Raw genomic sequence first — 13,363 nt, 5'->3', positions numbered from 1 at the left:
AACCAGTGATGGTCTTCATTCCACTCCACACCTCTCTCATGTTGTTCTGTTGGAGTTTCCACTCCAACTTCCTCCTGTACTTTTCCTTGGCCTCCCTAATCGTTGCTCTCAGTTCATGCTGTACTCCTCGCACCTCCTCCTTGTTGCCGACTCTGAAAGCCCTCTTCTTCTCATTTAAGAGGGCTTTGATGTCCTTCATTACCCACAACTTGTTGTTGGGGTAACAGCTGACAGTCCTAGCTAGGACAATGGTGTCCACACAGAAGTTGATGTATCCCGTGATGCACTCTGTGAGCCCATCAATGTCATCTCCATGGGGCTCACACAGTGTCTGCCAGTCTGTCACCTCGAAGCATCCCTGCAGTGTCTCGTTGGCCTCGTCTGTCCATCTCCTAACTATCTTTGATGTGGTGGGCAGTCTCTTCACCAGAGGCACATAGCAGGGGGAGAGGTAAATCAGGTTGTGGTCTGGCCTGCCCAGTGGGGTGAGGGGGGAAGAGCTGTAAGCCTCTTTAACATTAGCATACAGCAGGTCGTTCTTCCCTCTCTGGTAGGACAGTTCACAAATTGGGTGAAAGTGGAAAATTGTTTAGATATGTAATATTGGATCATTTTCCTCAATAAATAAATTACCAAGTATAATATTTTTGTCTCATTTGTTTAAATGGGTTCTCTTTATCTACTTTTAGGACTTGTGTGAAAATCTAATGATGTTTTAGGTCATATTTATGCAAAAATATGGAAAATTCTAAAGGGTTCACAAACTTTCAAGCACCACTGTATATGGGAACTCCTTCAACACTGTCAAGACTGTTGGAAAACCATTCCACGTGACTATCTCATGAAGCTGGTTTATAGAATGCCAAGAGTGCGCAAAGCTGTCATCAAAGCAAAAGGTGGCTACTTTGAAGAATCTAAAATATAAAACATTTTGCTTTGTTTACACTTTTTTCCTATATAATTCCATGTGTGTTATTTCACAGTATTGCTGCTTTCAGCATTGTTCTAAAATGTAGAAAATAATTAAAAAAATTAAAAATAAAGAAAACCTATTGAATTTGAACAGCTGTACAAACATTTGACTGGTACTGTATATATCTAGCATGATTCTAGATGGAGGAAGCATGCCTCAATTTTATTTTTCAGTCTCTTTTAAGACTAATTGTTAATGGCATAAATCCACAATTCACAGCATTCTTTCTACAAATTGCACCTTGAAAAACGCACATCTAAAGGCATTATTATCCTTCAGGAAATTTGTTAGTTTTATGCTGGAATTATGAAAAGGACAGGACAATATTATAATATTTTCAGAAAACACATCTCATTCTTAGCAAAGGTGATATTTTATTGTTTTCAACACCAGATCCGTGAAACTGCAGCCACTGATGACATCACATCTCTGCCAGAAAAATTCCTTTCACACACCTACTCAGACACATTGTCTAAAACCCACCCCTAGATGTTTATTCTGTTTTCTTGTGACATGGTTCTTGCATGACAGGTGAACACTCAGTTGTCTTTGAAACCATATACAAGCAATTAAAAGGTACAAGCTGATGTCCTATGAGCTTTAAGAATAGATGTCATCAGTGATTTCAGCTTTGCTGTGTCCTGATTGTAGTGACATCTATAAGTATATAAAGAAGCGAACCCTGCCGAGATTATCATGTCACTTCATCTAGCACAGGTAATTAAAGTTATTTATTTATTTGGGATAAGTCATTAAAAAAAACTAGGATAAGAATCATTATTCTCTTGTGTTTTTAAGGGGTCAGTTTCACTTTTAAGTCATATTTTCTGGAGTTGTTAGTATGTTTTTTTTCTCCTAGTGTATATTCCCAAACATCAGAAATAATCTAAAGTCACTCATTTTGCTGAATTTCTTCAGAAATTTCTTCTTCTGCCATTACTCAGTTCCTTAGAGTCTATTTCCAGCATTTAAATCCTCTTAGGAACCTTGAGCTATTTCAGTGAATAGCACAGTGTTGTCCAATGAATCTCATTATAATAAAGCCCTCCTGAAGCAGCCTAAAACACATCAAAGCAGAGGCTGACAACATAACAGTCTAGCTAATATAAAGCGAAGGGACACTTGTTCACACACAGCAAAACGGTAAGAGGACACTTATTTGTTCTATGCAACTCTAAGATGTATTCTCTTAATCTTTACCTCTCCCAACTTCGTTGAAGGAAGTTATGTTTTTGCCTCTGTTTGTTAGTTTGTTTATTTGTTTGTTTGTCTGTTCCCAATGTAACTCAAAAATAGTGAACAGATTTTTTTGAAATTTTGAGGAAAGGAAGGCCATGAGTCAAGAAACAGTTGACTAGATTTTTATGCAAATCAGATGTGGCTTGGTGGAGGTATGCACTTTACCAAGTGCCCTTCTAGTTTTTAGTCTGTTTTTTAGGACCGTGGTTGTCAAAGATGGACCTGTGAACCACAGCAAGGGAGTTTGTTTGTTTGTTTGTGGTAGTGGTGGAAAAATTCTTACAAAAATATCATTAGCTCGTAAATAACATTTATATGTTTAACTCATTTTATACACAACCTTGTAGTTCCAAAGGCTTCATTTGATTTTATTCTAATCAACAAGGTTTATTGTAACTTACACAGGTCCATGGCTGGTATACCTATGAAATGCTATAAGACTAGGGTTTGTGCTCAATCCCAGTGAACCTCAGGAACAGGTAGTTACTGCATCTAGTGCTCTGCTTAATCTGAGTAAACATGGTTAACCAGCAGTCTAAGGATATTGGTTGAAATATGCCCCAGACTGGCGGCTTGAATAATATGTACTGTATTTTTATCATTTAAGACATATTTATAAGTAAGACAGTATAACTTCACTTTATCTGATGACACCTAAAGCCACCATGATGGATTCAGAGTTGTTGCTTTATTTTCAAATAAGAGTAAACTGCTAAGGGAATTGGTGCAATCTTAAAGAAGTCGACATATGTTTTGTATCATTCTAGAAGGGCTGAATAACTGAATTCACTAAATCCTTACAAAAATAAACACACAACAGGTATCTAATTAGAGTGTGGATTGAAATGTGAGATTCAGAAACTAACAAAGCTCTAATTTGGTGATATCAGGTCTGGATTTGGGCATGTGGTGGAAGGTCCTATGTGACATAAGTGTAGATATTACACTGGTGCCATGCAGGCAAAACTGTAGAGATCAGCTGAAGGTCACCATCTGTGCACAGCTGTCATCATTAATGTAACAGAATGAAAATGGTGATACAAATATATATTGCTTGAAATTATAATAATGTGAATAACAATGTATAATAAATGCTCTGAAGAAGTAATAGACAGAATTGGCAGTCATTTTGCAGACAACTAAAAAAAAAGTAAATAAAATTAATATGTGCTAAGAGCCAACAAGCCTGATAAATTGGATCAAGGAATAATCCTCTAAACTCATCAACTCAATTTCCCCTGAGAGAACCAGTCACTTTGTAGAGATGCTAAACTCCACTTTAGTTAATCACAAAAAGGTAATAATTCTTTCGCAAACCCCTACTTCTGTAACCCATGTCTTTGTTTGTTTTTTCTATTGGTTTACCAAGGTCAGAATTCTTGTGCATTTTTTTCCCTGCTCAGTAACATCTTACAAAATATTAAATTTTGTTTCTGTGTCCATATAGACAACAACATGTCTGACACAGGATTAGTTGAGGAGGAGGAGGTGGCTGTAACTCACACAGGTAAATGAGATAAATTAATCAAATGAGATAAATGTGGGCGGCACGGTGGTGTAGTGGTTAGCGCTGTCGCCTCACAGCAAGAAGGTCCGGGTTCGATCCCCGTGGCCGGCGAGGGCCTTTCTGTGCGGAGTTTGCATGTTCTCCCCGTGTCCGCGTGGGTTTCCTCCGGGTGCTCCGGTTTCCCCCACAGTCCAAAGACATGCAGTTAGGTTAACTGGTGACTCTAATGCCGCTTTTCCACTACAAACGCGGCTGAGCCGTGCCGTGCCGAGTCGAGCTGAGTCGAGCTGAGCGGGGCTATTGAAGTTGCATTTCGACTACAACCGCGCTGAACCGTGCTGGCTGGAAGTGGGTGGACACATTGGGTGGAGTTAGCGAAAGTGGGTGGACGTCATGTGATGTCGTTAAGCAGCGCAAACAGTGACATCAGTGACAGTGGCGGAACAAGTCAGAGCCGGGCCGGGGGCGGGGCAAATGACCGGGCCCTTTATTAAAGCTTATCATAACATCATTTTAGGCTACAAAATGTCCGCAACTGCGGTGTTTACCAATTTCAACACTACCGGGTGCAACTATGTTATTTAGTACATCAAGTCCTTCAAACGAACATGTAACTCAGAAACAAAAAACATTAGGATACTGTACATGGCTCATAATAAAACATCAATAGCCTATACTGCGCACATTATTTGAAGGGCATACGAATGAGCGCTCAGAGTGGTGACAGGAAGAGTCAGAAATAAAAGGAGGGCGGGGCAAACCTCACTGAATGCACTGTGTTTACCAATTTCAACACTACGGGGTGCAACTATGTTATTTTGTACATTAAGTCCTTCAAACGAACATGTAACTCAGAAACAAAAAAACATTAGGCGACATACTGTACATGGCTCATAATAAAACATCAATAGCCTACTGCGCGCATTATTTGAAGGGCATACGGCGAGCCTTGCGCTCCGTGAACTCGTCCACGATGCTCTGTATGTCACTGATTCAGTGAGCTTTTAAGCGGTAGTCTCACGACCCGAATAGTAAACAATAAACATGGAGGACATGGAGTCGTTAGTGTTGCTGGTCTTGGTGCTGTGGCTTGTTGTCACCGACAACGCCAACAGATACTGGCAAGAGCGTATAGATGAGGCGAGGCGCATAAGGCTTCAGAAATTCTCGTAATTCGTAATTATTCTTCTTCCGGGTTTGCGGTGTTTACAGATCCCAGCGTGCTCGCGGGGCGTGTGTGGGCATGTGAGGACACGCCTCCTCACCAATCAGTGCACAGGGGAGTGTCTGCTCACGCCTCCAGCCTCAGTCGGCTCGCTTTGGCTCGCTTCAGCCCCACTCCAAAACGGTGCGAGTTTTAGGGGCTAAGCAGGGCTGAAACGAGCTGAGCCGTGCTGGTTTTTGGTAGTCGAAACGCGAGCCGTGTCGGGCTGAAGTGAGCTGAAGCGAGCTGAAGTGAGCTGAAAAAGGGTAGTGGAAAAGGGCCATAAATTGACCGTAGGTGTGAATGTGAGTGTGAATGGTTGTCTGTGTCTATGTGTCAGCCCTGTGATGACCTGGCGACTTGTCCAGGGTGTACCCCGCCTTTCGCCCGTAGTCAGCTGGGATAGGCTCCAGCTTGCCTGCGACCCTGTAGAAGGATAAAGCGGCTAGAGATAATGAGATGAGATGAGATGAGATGAGATGAGATAAATGTAAAAATGTAACTTTCACTTCTGGAAGTCACTCTGCACAAAGGCATCTGCCAAATGCTGTAAGTGTAAATGTAAATAAGCATGTTCTGGGAACTTGTCATGAGTTGCTTCAACATACTATACAGAAAGAAGAATAAGCAGTTCCTTCAGAAGAGAGCAGAACCACCATCAGGGGTGCATGGTTGTTTATTTTAACCTATAATTTGGTGCCCAACAAACCATCATTGCACAGGAGACCCCACACCCATTGTCATTAGCCATACAAACCTTTTTAATCTTGTCATGTAATTGATTTTTATCTGTTTAGTGCTCCAAATATCTGTATTTGTATTTGAATTTAAAGGCAAAGTGGGTGTGGCCTAAACCTGAAGGACTTCTTTTTTTAAATTATTTTTTATTTGTTAATTTTTTTTTTAAACATGACAACAGTGCCCCCAGAAACACTGAAACAGTTTAAAAAACACAAAGGGAGAAATGCCATCACTGTCGAATTCTGTCTGTGAATTTTTGTGGGTATGTGTTCTTAACCCTACTTACAGTTCATTTACCTGCTTGCAATATTTTTTATGGTCTGGAATTATTCTTGATCTATTTGCCAAAATATAAACACTAGTAACTTAAACTAAACCACCATGATCCTGACCAGGCAGTTATGAAAGATATTATCAATGTATCTTTCTTTCTCCTGCGAGCTTCATGTTCGCAAGAAGGTAAAAAATAAATCTCATTTGCACTTTTTTTTTTTTGTGTCCTGCAGGATTTTAATTCCCATGGACCACGGGCGATTGCTCTTAGACAACGAGGGAGGCTCAGCCTCCTCTAAAAATGACGAACATCGTGTAGGATGAATTGCGCTAGGCTTATGTTATAGCCGACCTTATAACATTGCTATTTCAGATCCAGAATCATAGAAATATATGTGCTCAACCCAACTACAGTGCGAAATCATTCCCTTATAACTTTCCCCAGTTCGCCTAATGTGTGCGTGAGTTTTTCCCCCTCGACAGCGCAATGCAGCCCAGCCTCAGTGGACTTCAATGGCATTTGGGAGCTATGCGCTTTCAATCTCAAAATGCAAGACGATTATTGGACAAATACTGCGAAAACGCCCGCCCACGGAGTCTCACAGACTCCCAGCCTCAGTGGACTTCAATGGCATTTGGGAGCTATGCGCTTTTCAATCTCAAAATGCAAGACGGTTATTGGACAAATACTGTGAAAATGCCCGCCCACGGACTCCCAGCCTCACAGTGGGAGGGACATTGCAATTTCCGCGAGGAGACTGGTGATTGGTGAAAGCGGCCGGATATTTTCTTTGATTGACAGCTTGTTTCAACTATAGACAGGCAGCGGTGAATTTCAGTTCAGTCCCATGCGGATTCGCAAGTGCTGTGGTGTATTGTAAGAGATCAGCTTACATTTCGATTTCATTCATTACATACGGTTTCTACCAGCTTTTTTAGTTTGTATATATTTTAATTGTAAATAAAGTGTAAATATAGTGTTGTCAAGTTTGCTATCTTAGTTCCAGAAATTTCGTTTATTTGAGTGACTGAACTTGAACTTGAGGGGGCTAGTCAGCTAGCAAGAAAGCTGCGCACGGATGCCAAGCATTGCTGATTTAATTTTGGCGAAGCCATTTGCCAGTCTTCCTTTCGAGGAAAAAATTAAAATTAAAGAGCAGGGTAGACCAATGCCTCAAATTGACTTGGTGAAAAAGGTAGGGAATAATACTCGTTCCTTTCAGCTCTCCTGGTATGAGAAAGTGAATTGGCTAACAGCAAGTGACCCACATCAACAACAGTAAATAGGCTACTTTAGTAATATGTCATGGATGGACCAAAAATATAGAATCTATTTAAAATGTTTATGCTGAGTATATTATATTGGAATATATATTTTTCTGGATATGAATTAAACACAGCTACAATTTGGAAAACATTTTTAAACAAAAACACAGCTGAGAACATTTCACACTACAGACCTGGATTAAAAGTGAAGGGTTATCAAAATTGTCAATAAAACATTTCTCAGTCAAAATAAGTAAAATATAGGGAAAGTGTGTTTGAATGAAATGTGTGGCACCCAGCTCTATGTTTGGCTCCCCAAGGTCAGTGCTTGTGCCTATTCCGGAACACTCTGCTGTTATTGCTGAGGTTCCTGACAAAGAGCTGCTTTCAATAATGATCAATTTTTAAACAACATGCCACAATTTTAAAATATAAAATATTAAAATATACACCCCCCCAACACCACCATCATGTATATTGGACAGTAGGCTAATGGACCAAAAGAACCTGTTATTTCACAGTTTGTGACCCTGCCAACAATCAGCCAGATCAGAGGCAAGAGTATGGGCAAAATTGATGTGTTTTTTCTTTTTTCTTTTAAAATCTGGAAATATCATAACCGACCAGCCTCCCCTGTTTGAAAGACTACCAGCCGCCACTGCCATGGACACCTCTACTCTGCCCCAGTTGCATTGTGAACATTTCTGTCAAGCTTTCAAAAAAGAAAAATACCCCCCAAACTAACAGCATGCCTTGTATTTGTATCTGTATTTTACAGTATCTTACAAAAGTATTTATCCCCCTTGGTGTTTGTACTGTTTTGTCGCACTACAAGCTGGGGGGGGGGGGGGGTAGCACTAATTGATTTACACAACATGCCTAATCCCTTGAAGGTGCAAGTTGTTGTTGTTGTTGTTGTTGTTGTTTTTTGGCTGTGACACAAATAATAATTAAGATAAAAAAACAGAAGTCTGGAGTGTGCATAGGTCACATACTTTGTAGATCCACCTTTTGCTGCAGTTACATCTACAGGTCTCTTGGGCGTATGTCTGTATTAGCTTAGCACATCTAGCCATTGGGATTTTTGCCCATTCCTTAAGGCAAAACTGCTCCAAATCCTTCAAGTTAGATGCGTTGTGTTGGTGTACAGCAATCTTCAAGTTATGCCATAGATTTTCAGTTGGATTGAAGTCTGGGCTTTGATGAGGCCATTCCAAGACATTTAAATGTTTCCCTTTAAACTACTCCAGTGTAACTTTAGTACTATGTTTAGGGTCACTGTCCTGCTGGAATGTGAACTTTCATCCCGGTCTCAAACCTCTGGCCGATTCAAACAGGTTTATCTCCAAAATTGCCCTGTATTTAATGCCATCCATCTTTCCTTCAGTCCTGACCAGCTTTCCTGTCCCTGCAAATGAAAAACATCCCCACAGCATGATGCTGCCACCACCATGCTTCACTTTAGGAATGGTATTCTCAGAGTGATGGGAAGTGTTGGGTTTGCACCACACATGGTGTTTCCTTTTTTTTTCATCCTGATGCCCTATAGGCCAATTAGCCTGTCAGTTACTAGCCTCTTAGGAGGCTGTCTGCATCTATCATGAGCACACACACACACTTATGGCCCTTTTCCACTACCCTTTTTCAGCTCACTTCAGCTCGCTTCAGCTCACTTCAGCCCGACACGGCTCGCGTTTCGACTACCAAAAACCAGCACGACTCAGCTCGCTTCAGCCCTGCTTAGCCCCTAAAACTCGCACCGTTTTGGAGTGGGGCTGAAGCGAGCCAAACCGTGCCGAGTGAGGCTGGGGGCGTGAGCAGACACTCCCCTGTGCACTGATTGGTGAGGAGGAGTGTCCTCACATGCCCACACATGCCCCGCGAGCACGCTGGGATCTGTAAACACCGCAAACCCGGAAGGAGAAGAATTACGAATTACGAGAATTTCTGAAGCCTTATGCGCCTCGCCTCATCTATACGCTCTTGCCAGTATCTGTCCGCATTGTCGGTGACAACAAGCCACAGCACCAAGACCAGCAACACTAACGACTCCATGTCCTCCATGTTTATTGTTTACTATTCGGGTCGTGAGACTACCGCTTAAAAGCTCACTGATGTCACTGTTTGCGCTGCTTAACGACATCACCTGACGTCCACCCACTTTCGCTAACTCCACCCAATGTGTCCACCCACTTCCAGCCAGCACGGTTCAGCGCAGTTGTAGTCGAAATGCAACTCCAACAGCCCCACTCAGCCCAAATCAGCACGGCACGGCTCAGCCCGACTCAGCCGCGTTTGTAGTGGAAAAGCGGCAATAATCTACTGCCGGCTTGCTAGGCCTGTCACAGCTTCACAACCATTCACACCCATGGTCAATTTAGAGCCACCAATTAGCCTAACCTGCATGTCTTTGGACTGTGGGGGAAACCGGAGCACCCAGAGGAAACCCACATAGACATGGGAGAACATGCAAACTCCACACAGAAAGGCTCCCTTCAGCCACTGGGCTTGAACCCAGAACATTCTTGCTGTGAGGCAGGAGGCAGCAGTGCTAACCACTACACTGCCATGCCACCGGCAGCATTTCCCATGATGGCCAAAAAGATCAAGTTTAGTCTCATCTGACCAGAGAATCTTCTTCCATATGTTTGAGGAGTCTGCTACATGCTGTTGGGCAAACTCCAAGCATGTTTTCTTTTCTTTTGTTTTAAAGCAATGGCTTTTTTCTGGCCACTCTTCCATCAAGCCCCTCTCTGTGGAGTGTATGGCTTAAAGTGGTCCTATGGACAGCTAGTCCCATCTCCGCTGTGGATCTTTTCAGCTGCTTCAGTGTTATCTTTGGTGTCTTTGTTGCATCTCTGATTAATGCCCTCTTTGCCTGGTCTGTGAGTTTTGGTAGGTGGCCTTCTCTTGTCAGGTTTATCGTGGTGCCATATTCTTTCCATTTTGCTATAATGGATTTAATGGTGTTCCATGGGATATTCAAAGTTTGGGATATTTTTTATAACCCAACCCTGATCTATACTTCTCCACAACTTTGTGGAGAAGTACAGATCTCTGACCTGTTAGAGATTTCTGTCTCTGACCTGTTTGGAGTGCTCCTTGTTTTTTCATGTAGCTTGCTTAGTGGTGTTGCAGAGTCAGGGTCCTTCCAGAACAGGTTGATTTACCGTATACAGACATCATGTGAAGGGCGGCACAGTGGTGTAGTGGTTAGCGCTGTCGCCTCACAGCAAGAAGGTCCTGGGTTCGTGCCCCGGGGCCGGCGAGGGCCTTTCTGTGCGGAGTTTGCATGTTCTCCCCGTGTCCGCGTGGGTTTCCTCCGGGTGCTCCGGTTTCCCCCACAGTCCAAAGACATGCAGGTTAGGTTAACTGGTGACTCTAAATTGACCGTAGGTGTGAATGTGAGTGTGAATGGTTGTCTGTGTCTATGTGTCAGCCCTGTGATGACCTGGCGACTTGTCCAGGGTGTACCCCGCCTTTCGCCCGTAGTCAGCTGGGATAGGCTCCAGCTTGCCTGCGACCCTGTAGAAGGATAAAGCGGCTAGAGATAATGAGATGAATGAGACATCATGTGACAGATCATGTGACACTTTGATTGCACACAGGTGAATCTTAATCAATTAATTATATGACTTGTGAAGTTAATTGGTTGGACCAGCTCAGGGGTTTCATATGAAAGGGGGTGAATACCTATGCACACTCCAGATTTCTGTTTTTTCATCTTAATTATTATTTGTGTCACAATAAAAAAGTGGTAGGGATGTTGTGTAAATCAAATGGTGCTCACCCCTAAAAATCCATTTTAATTCCAGCTTGTAATGCAACAAAACAGAACAAACACCATGGGGGATGAATACTTTTCAAGACACTATATCTTTTTGGAACACATTATTGGTTAAATCAGAGTAATGTATTCATATTCGGCTACATTCCTATATCTTCCATGTAGGTTGGATGACATTGTCTTCTTTAATAATACTGTTGGTAGAACATGATGCTGGTCTATTCATTTTAAGATATCTCAACAGTCAATTTCCACAACCCCTTTTCCACAAGTTGGCATAGTTTCCTGAGGTCTTGATAAATGTCTGTGACATGCTTTAGTCAAACTACAACAAGAATAAAGCACCACAGCACCTTTTCAACCTGTCTAAACAGCCCTGTTCAAAATGGACGATTTGAATGTCTCGTTTTAAATGATAATGAGCCACTGCTCACGCCACCTCCTCTTCCACCAGCCAATCAGGTAGCACTTTCCTCATGAATATTCATTTGCAAAGGCAGTTCTCAAGCCATCAGTGGAGATACTCAGATAAGGCAGCCCAAAAGAAATGGACTGAGTTGTCATATTTCAGAGTTTCTGGGTTGAAAAGCACTCCAGATACCCAAATGCATGTGCACAAGCACTGAAAAAGTGAGGTTTTTAAAAAAAATAAAACTCTCCTTTAACAGTTAATGTACTTAATAATAATCTCACTTATACTAAATATCAAAGTAAACAAGTGATATATGACCATGTGATTTTCACTGAAGTAATCTGACACGTAGTTGGCTAACACTTGACTAATGCTTATTTATTACTAAATTTCCCAACTGCCACTAGGACCAAAGGGAGTCATTAATGACTGGCTTAAGTTTAAGCTGGAGAGTATGGATCAGGAATCTTTGCCTCCCAACAAGAGGGAGCTGCTGAAACAGATGTCATCCCCACACAAATTTAAGGATGAGTCCCTGGGTAACTCAAGTCACAAGGTAGGTCTTTCTTTCTCTGGCACTCTATACAACATTCTCTTATAGTAACAAAATATGTTTTTTTAAAAAATGGCTATAGTAGGAGTACTGAGATATGAGTTGGTATAAGAGGCAGCTATTTTTTCTAGCCATTCAAAATGATCACTTAACAAACGTGCAGAACATTTGTTGATGGCCTATAAAATGAGATTTAAAAAAATAATAATTTTCATGTCTCTACTTGCATAAATGTGAAAGTTTGCAACAAAAAACAACCAAGTGCACTAAGTGTGGCCAAAAGTAAATGGACACCTGATCATCACAAACATATGTGCATGCTGAACATCCCATTCCAGATTTATTCCTACTTTGCTGTTATAATAAGCTCCACTCTTCTAGGAAGGCTTTCCACTAGATTTTGGGGTGTGGCTGTGTGATTTGTGTTCAGTATACAAAGGCATTCTATACAAATGTGTGCTTCTAACTTTGTGGCAACCATTTGGGGAAGAAGCACATATGGGTGTGATGATCAAGTGTCCACAAACCTTTGGCCATGTAGTGTATTTCAGCCTTGTTCTGATCTCATATCCTTCTGAGCATCACAACCTGGCCATCTCCCAAACCCTTATTCTTTAAGATGAACATCCAGGAGTATGAGCTGCTTAAGGAGGATGATGAGCAATGTCTACGCAAGTACCGCAAGCAATGCATGCAGGAGATGCATGAGCGCCTCAGCTTTGGTCCCAGGTTCAATGGTGTGAATGAATTGGACAGCGGTGAGGCATTTCTTGAGGTAATTGAGAAGGAGCACCATCTCACTGTAGTAGTGGTGCACATCTACAAAGTTGGTGTCAAGGGCTGTGAGGTGCTGGACAGGTGCCTGGACTGCCTGGCTGTTGAGTATCCCTGCGTCAAGTTCTGCCGCATCAATACAACTGTCTCTGGTGCAGGCGAACACTTCTCTGACAACCTTCTACCAGCCGTACTGGTTTACAAAGCTGGAGAGATGCTGGGAAACTTCTTAGCTATCACACAGCACTTCGATGATGAGTTCTGTGCCACAGATGTGGAGGCCTTCCTCAATGAATATGGACTGCTGCCAGAAAGAGAATTCAGGCCAGGTGGGGATGAGGCAGATGTAGAGTGAGTGAGGATGTGTTGAAAGATAGTTTCATTTCATTATTGAATGAATTAGATATAAATCACATTTCAGTAAAGCAGAGTCTAGTCTTATTACCTCATATTAGCCAGCTAGTACACTGAGGATTTATTAATATAACTTACAAATAATCAAAAAATCCTATCAGGTTATTTTATATTAACCACCTGGTTAACACAGGGGATGCACTGTGAACATCATTCCATACGTAATGCTCTTAGAAAACCTCAGCTCATGTTAGTTCTTAATCTTCATAAATATTTAAGA

General features: G+C 41.9%; 1 protein-coding gene across 1 annotated transcript; it reads left to right on the top strand.

Annotated features, from left to right (window-relative positions):
• Positions 1-3,491: 3,491 nt before the first annotated feature.
• pdcb (phosducin b) lies at positions 3,492-13,084 on the top strand. The gene is made up of 4 exons (XM_060917356.1): positions 3,492-3,515; positions 3,668-3,719; positions 11,810-11,958; positions 12,575-13,084. Exons 2-4 carry the CDS (start codon positions 3,668-3,670, stop codon positions 13,082-13,084), a joined length of 711 nt encoding a protein of 236 aa, XP_060773339.1. The 5' UTR covers positions 3,492-3,515.
• The last annotated feature ends 279 nt before the right edge of the window (positions 13,085-13,363 follow it).

Source organism: Neoarius graeffei, chromosome 3 (assembly GCF_027579695.1).
Source record: "Neoarius graeffei isolate fNeoGra1 chromosome 3, fNeoGra1.pri, whole genome shotgun sequence".
Taxonomy (NCBI): domain Eukaryota; kingdom Metazoa; phylum Chordata; class Actinopteri; order Siluriformes; family Ariidae; genus Neoarius; species Neoarius graeffei.
Note: the sequence above shows the minus strand (reverse complement) of the source record. Positions and strands in the feature narration are given on the sequence as shown.

What these genes read in the sequence shown, in the direction of transcription:
- pdcb (XM_060917356.1), top strand. Translation starts at nt 3,668, where the DNA reads ATGTCTGACACAGGATTAGTTGAGGAGGAGGAGGTGGCTGTAACTCAC. An exon ending in GGTGGCTGTAACTCACACAG is followed by an intron (nt 3,720 to 11,809) that starts GTAAATGAGATA and finishes AACTGCCACTAG; the next exon opens with GACCAAAGGGAGTCATTAAT. An exon ending in TGGGTAACTCAAGTCACAAG is followed by an intron (nt 11,959 to 12,574) that starts GTAGGTCTTTCT and finishes TTATTCTTTAAG; the next exon opens with ATGAACATCCAGGAGTATGA.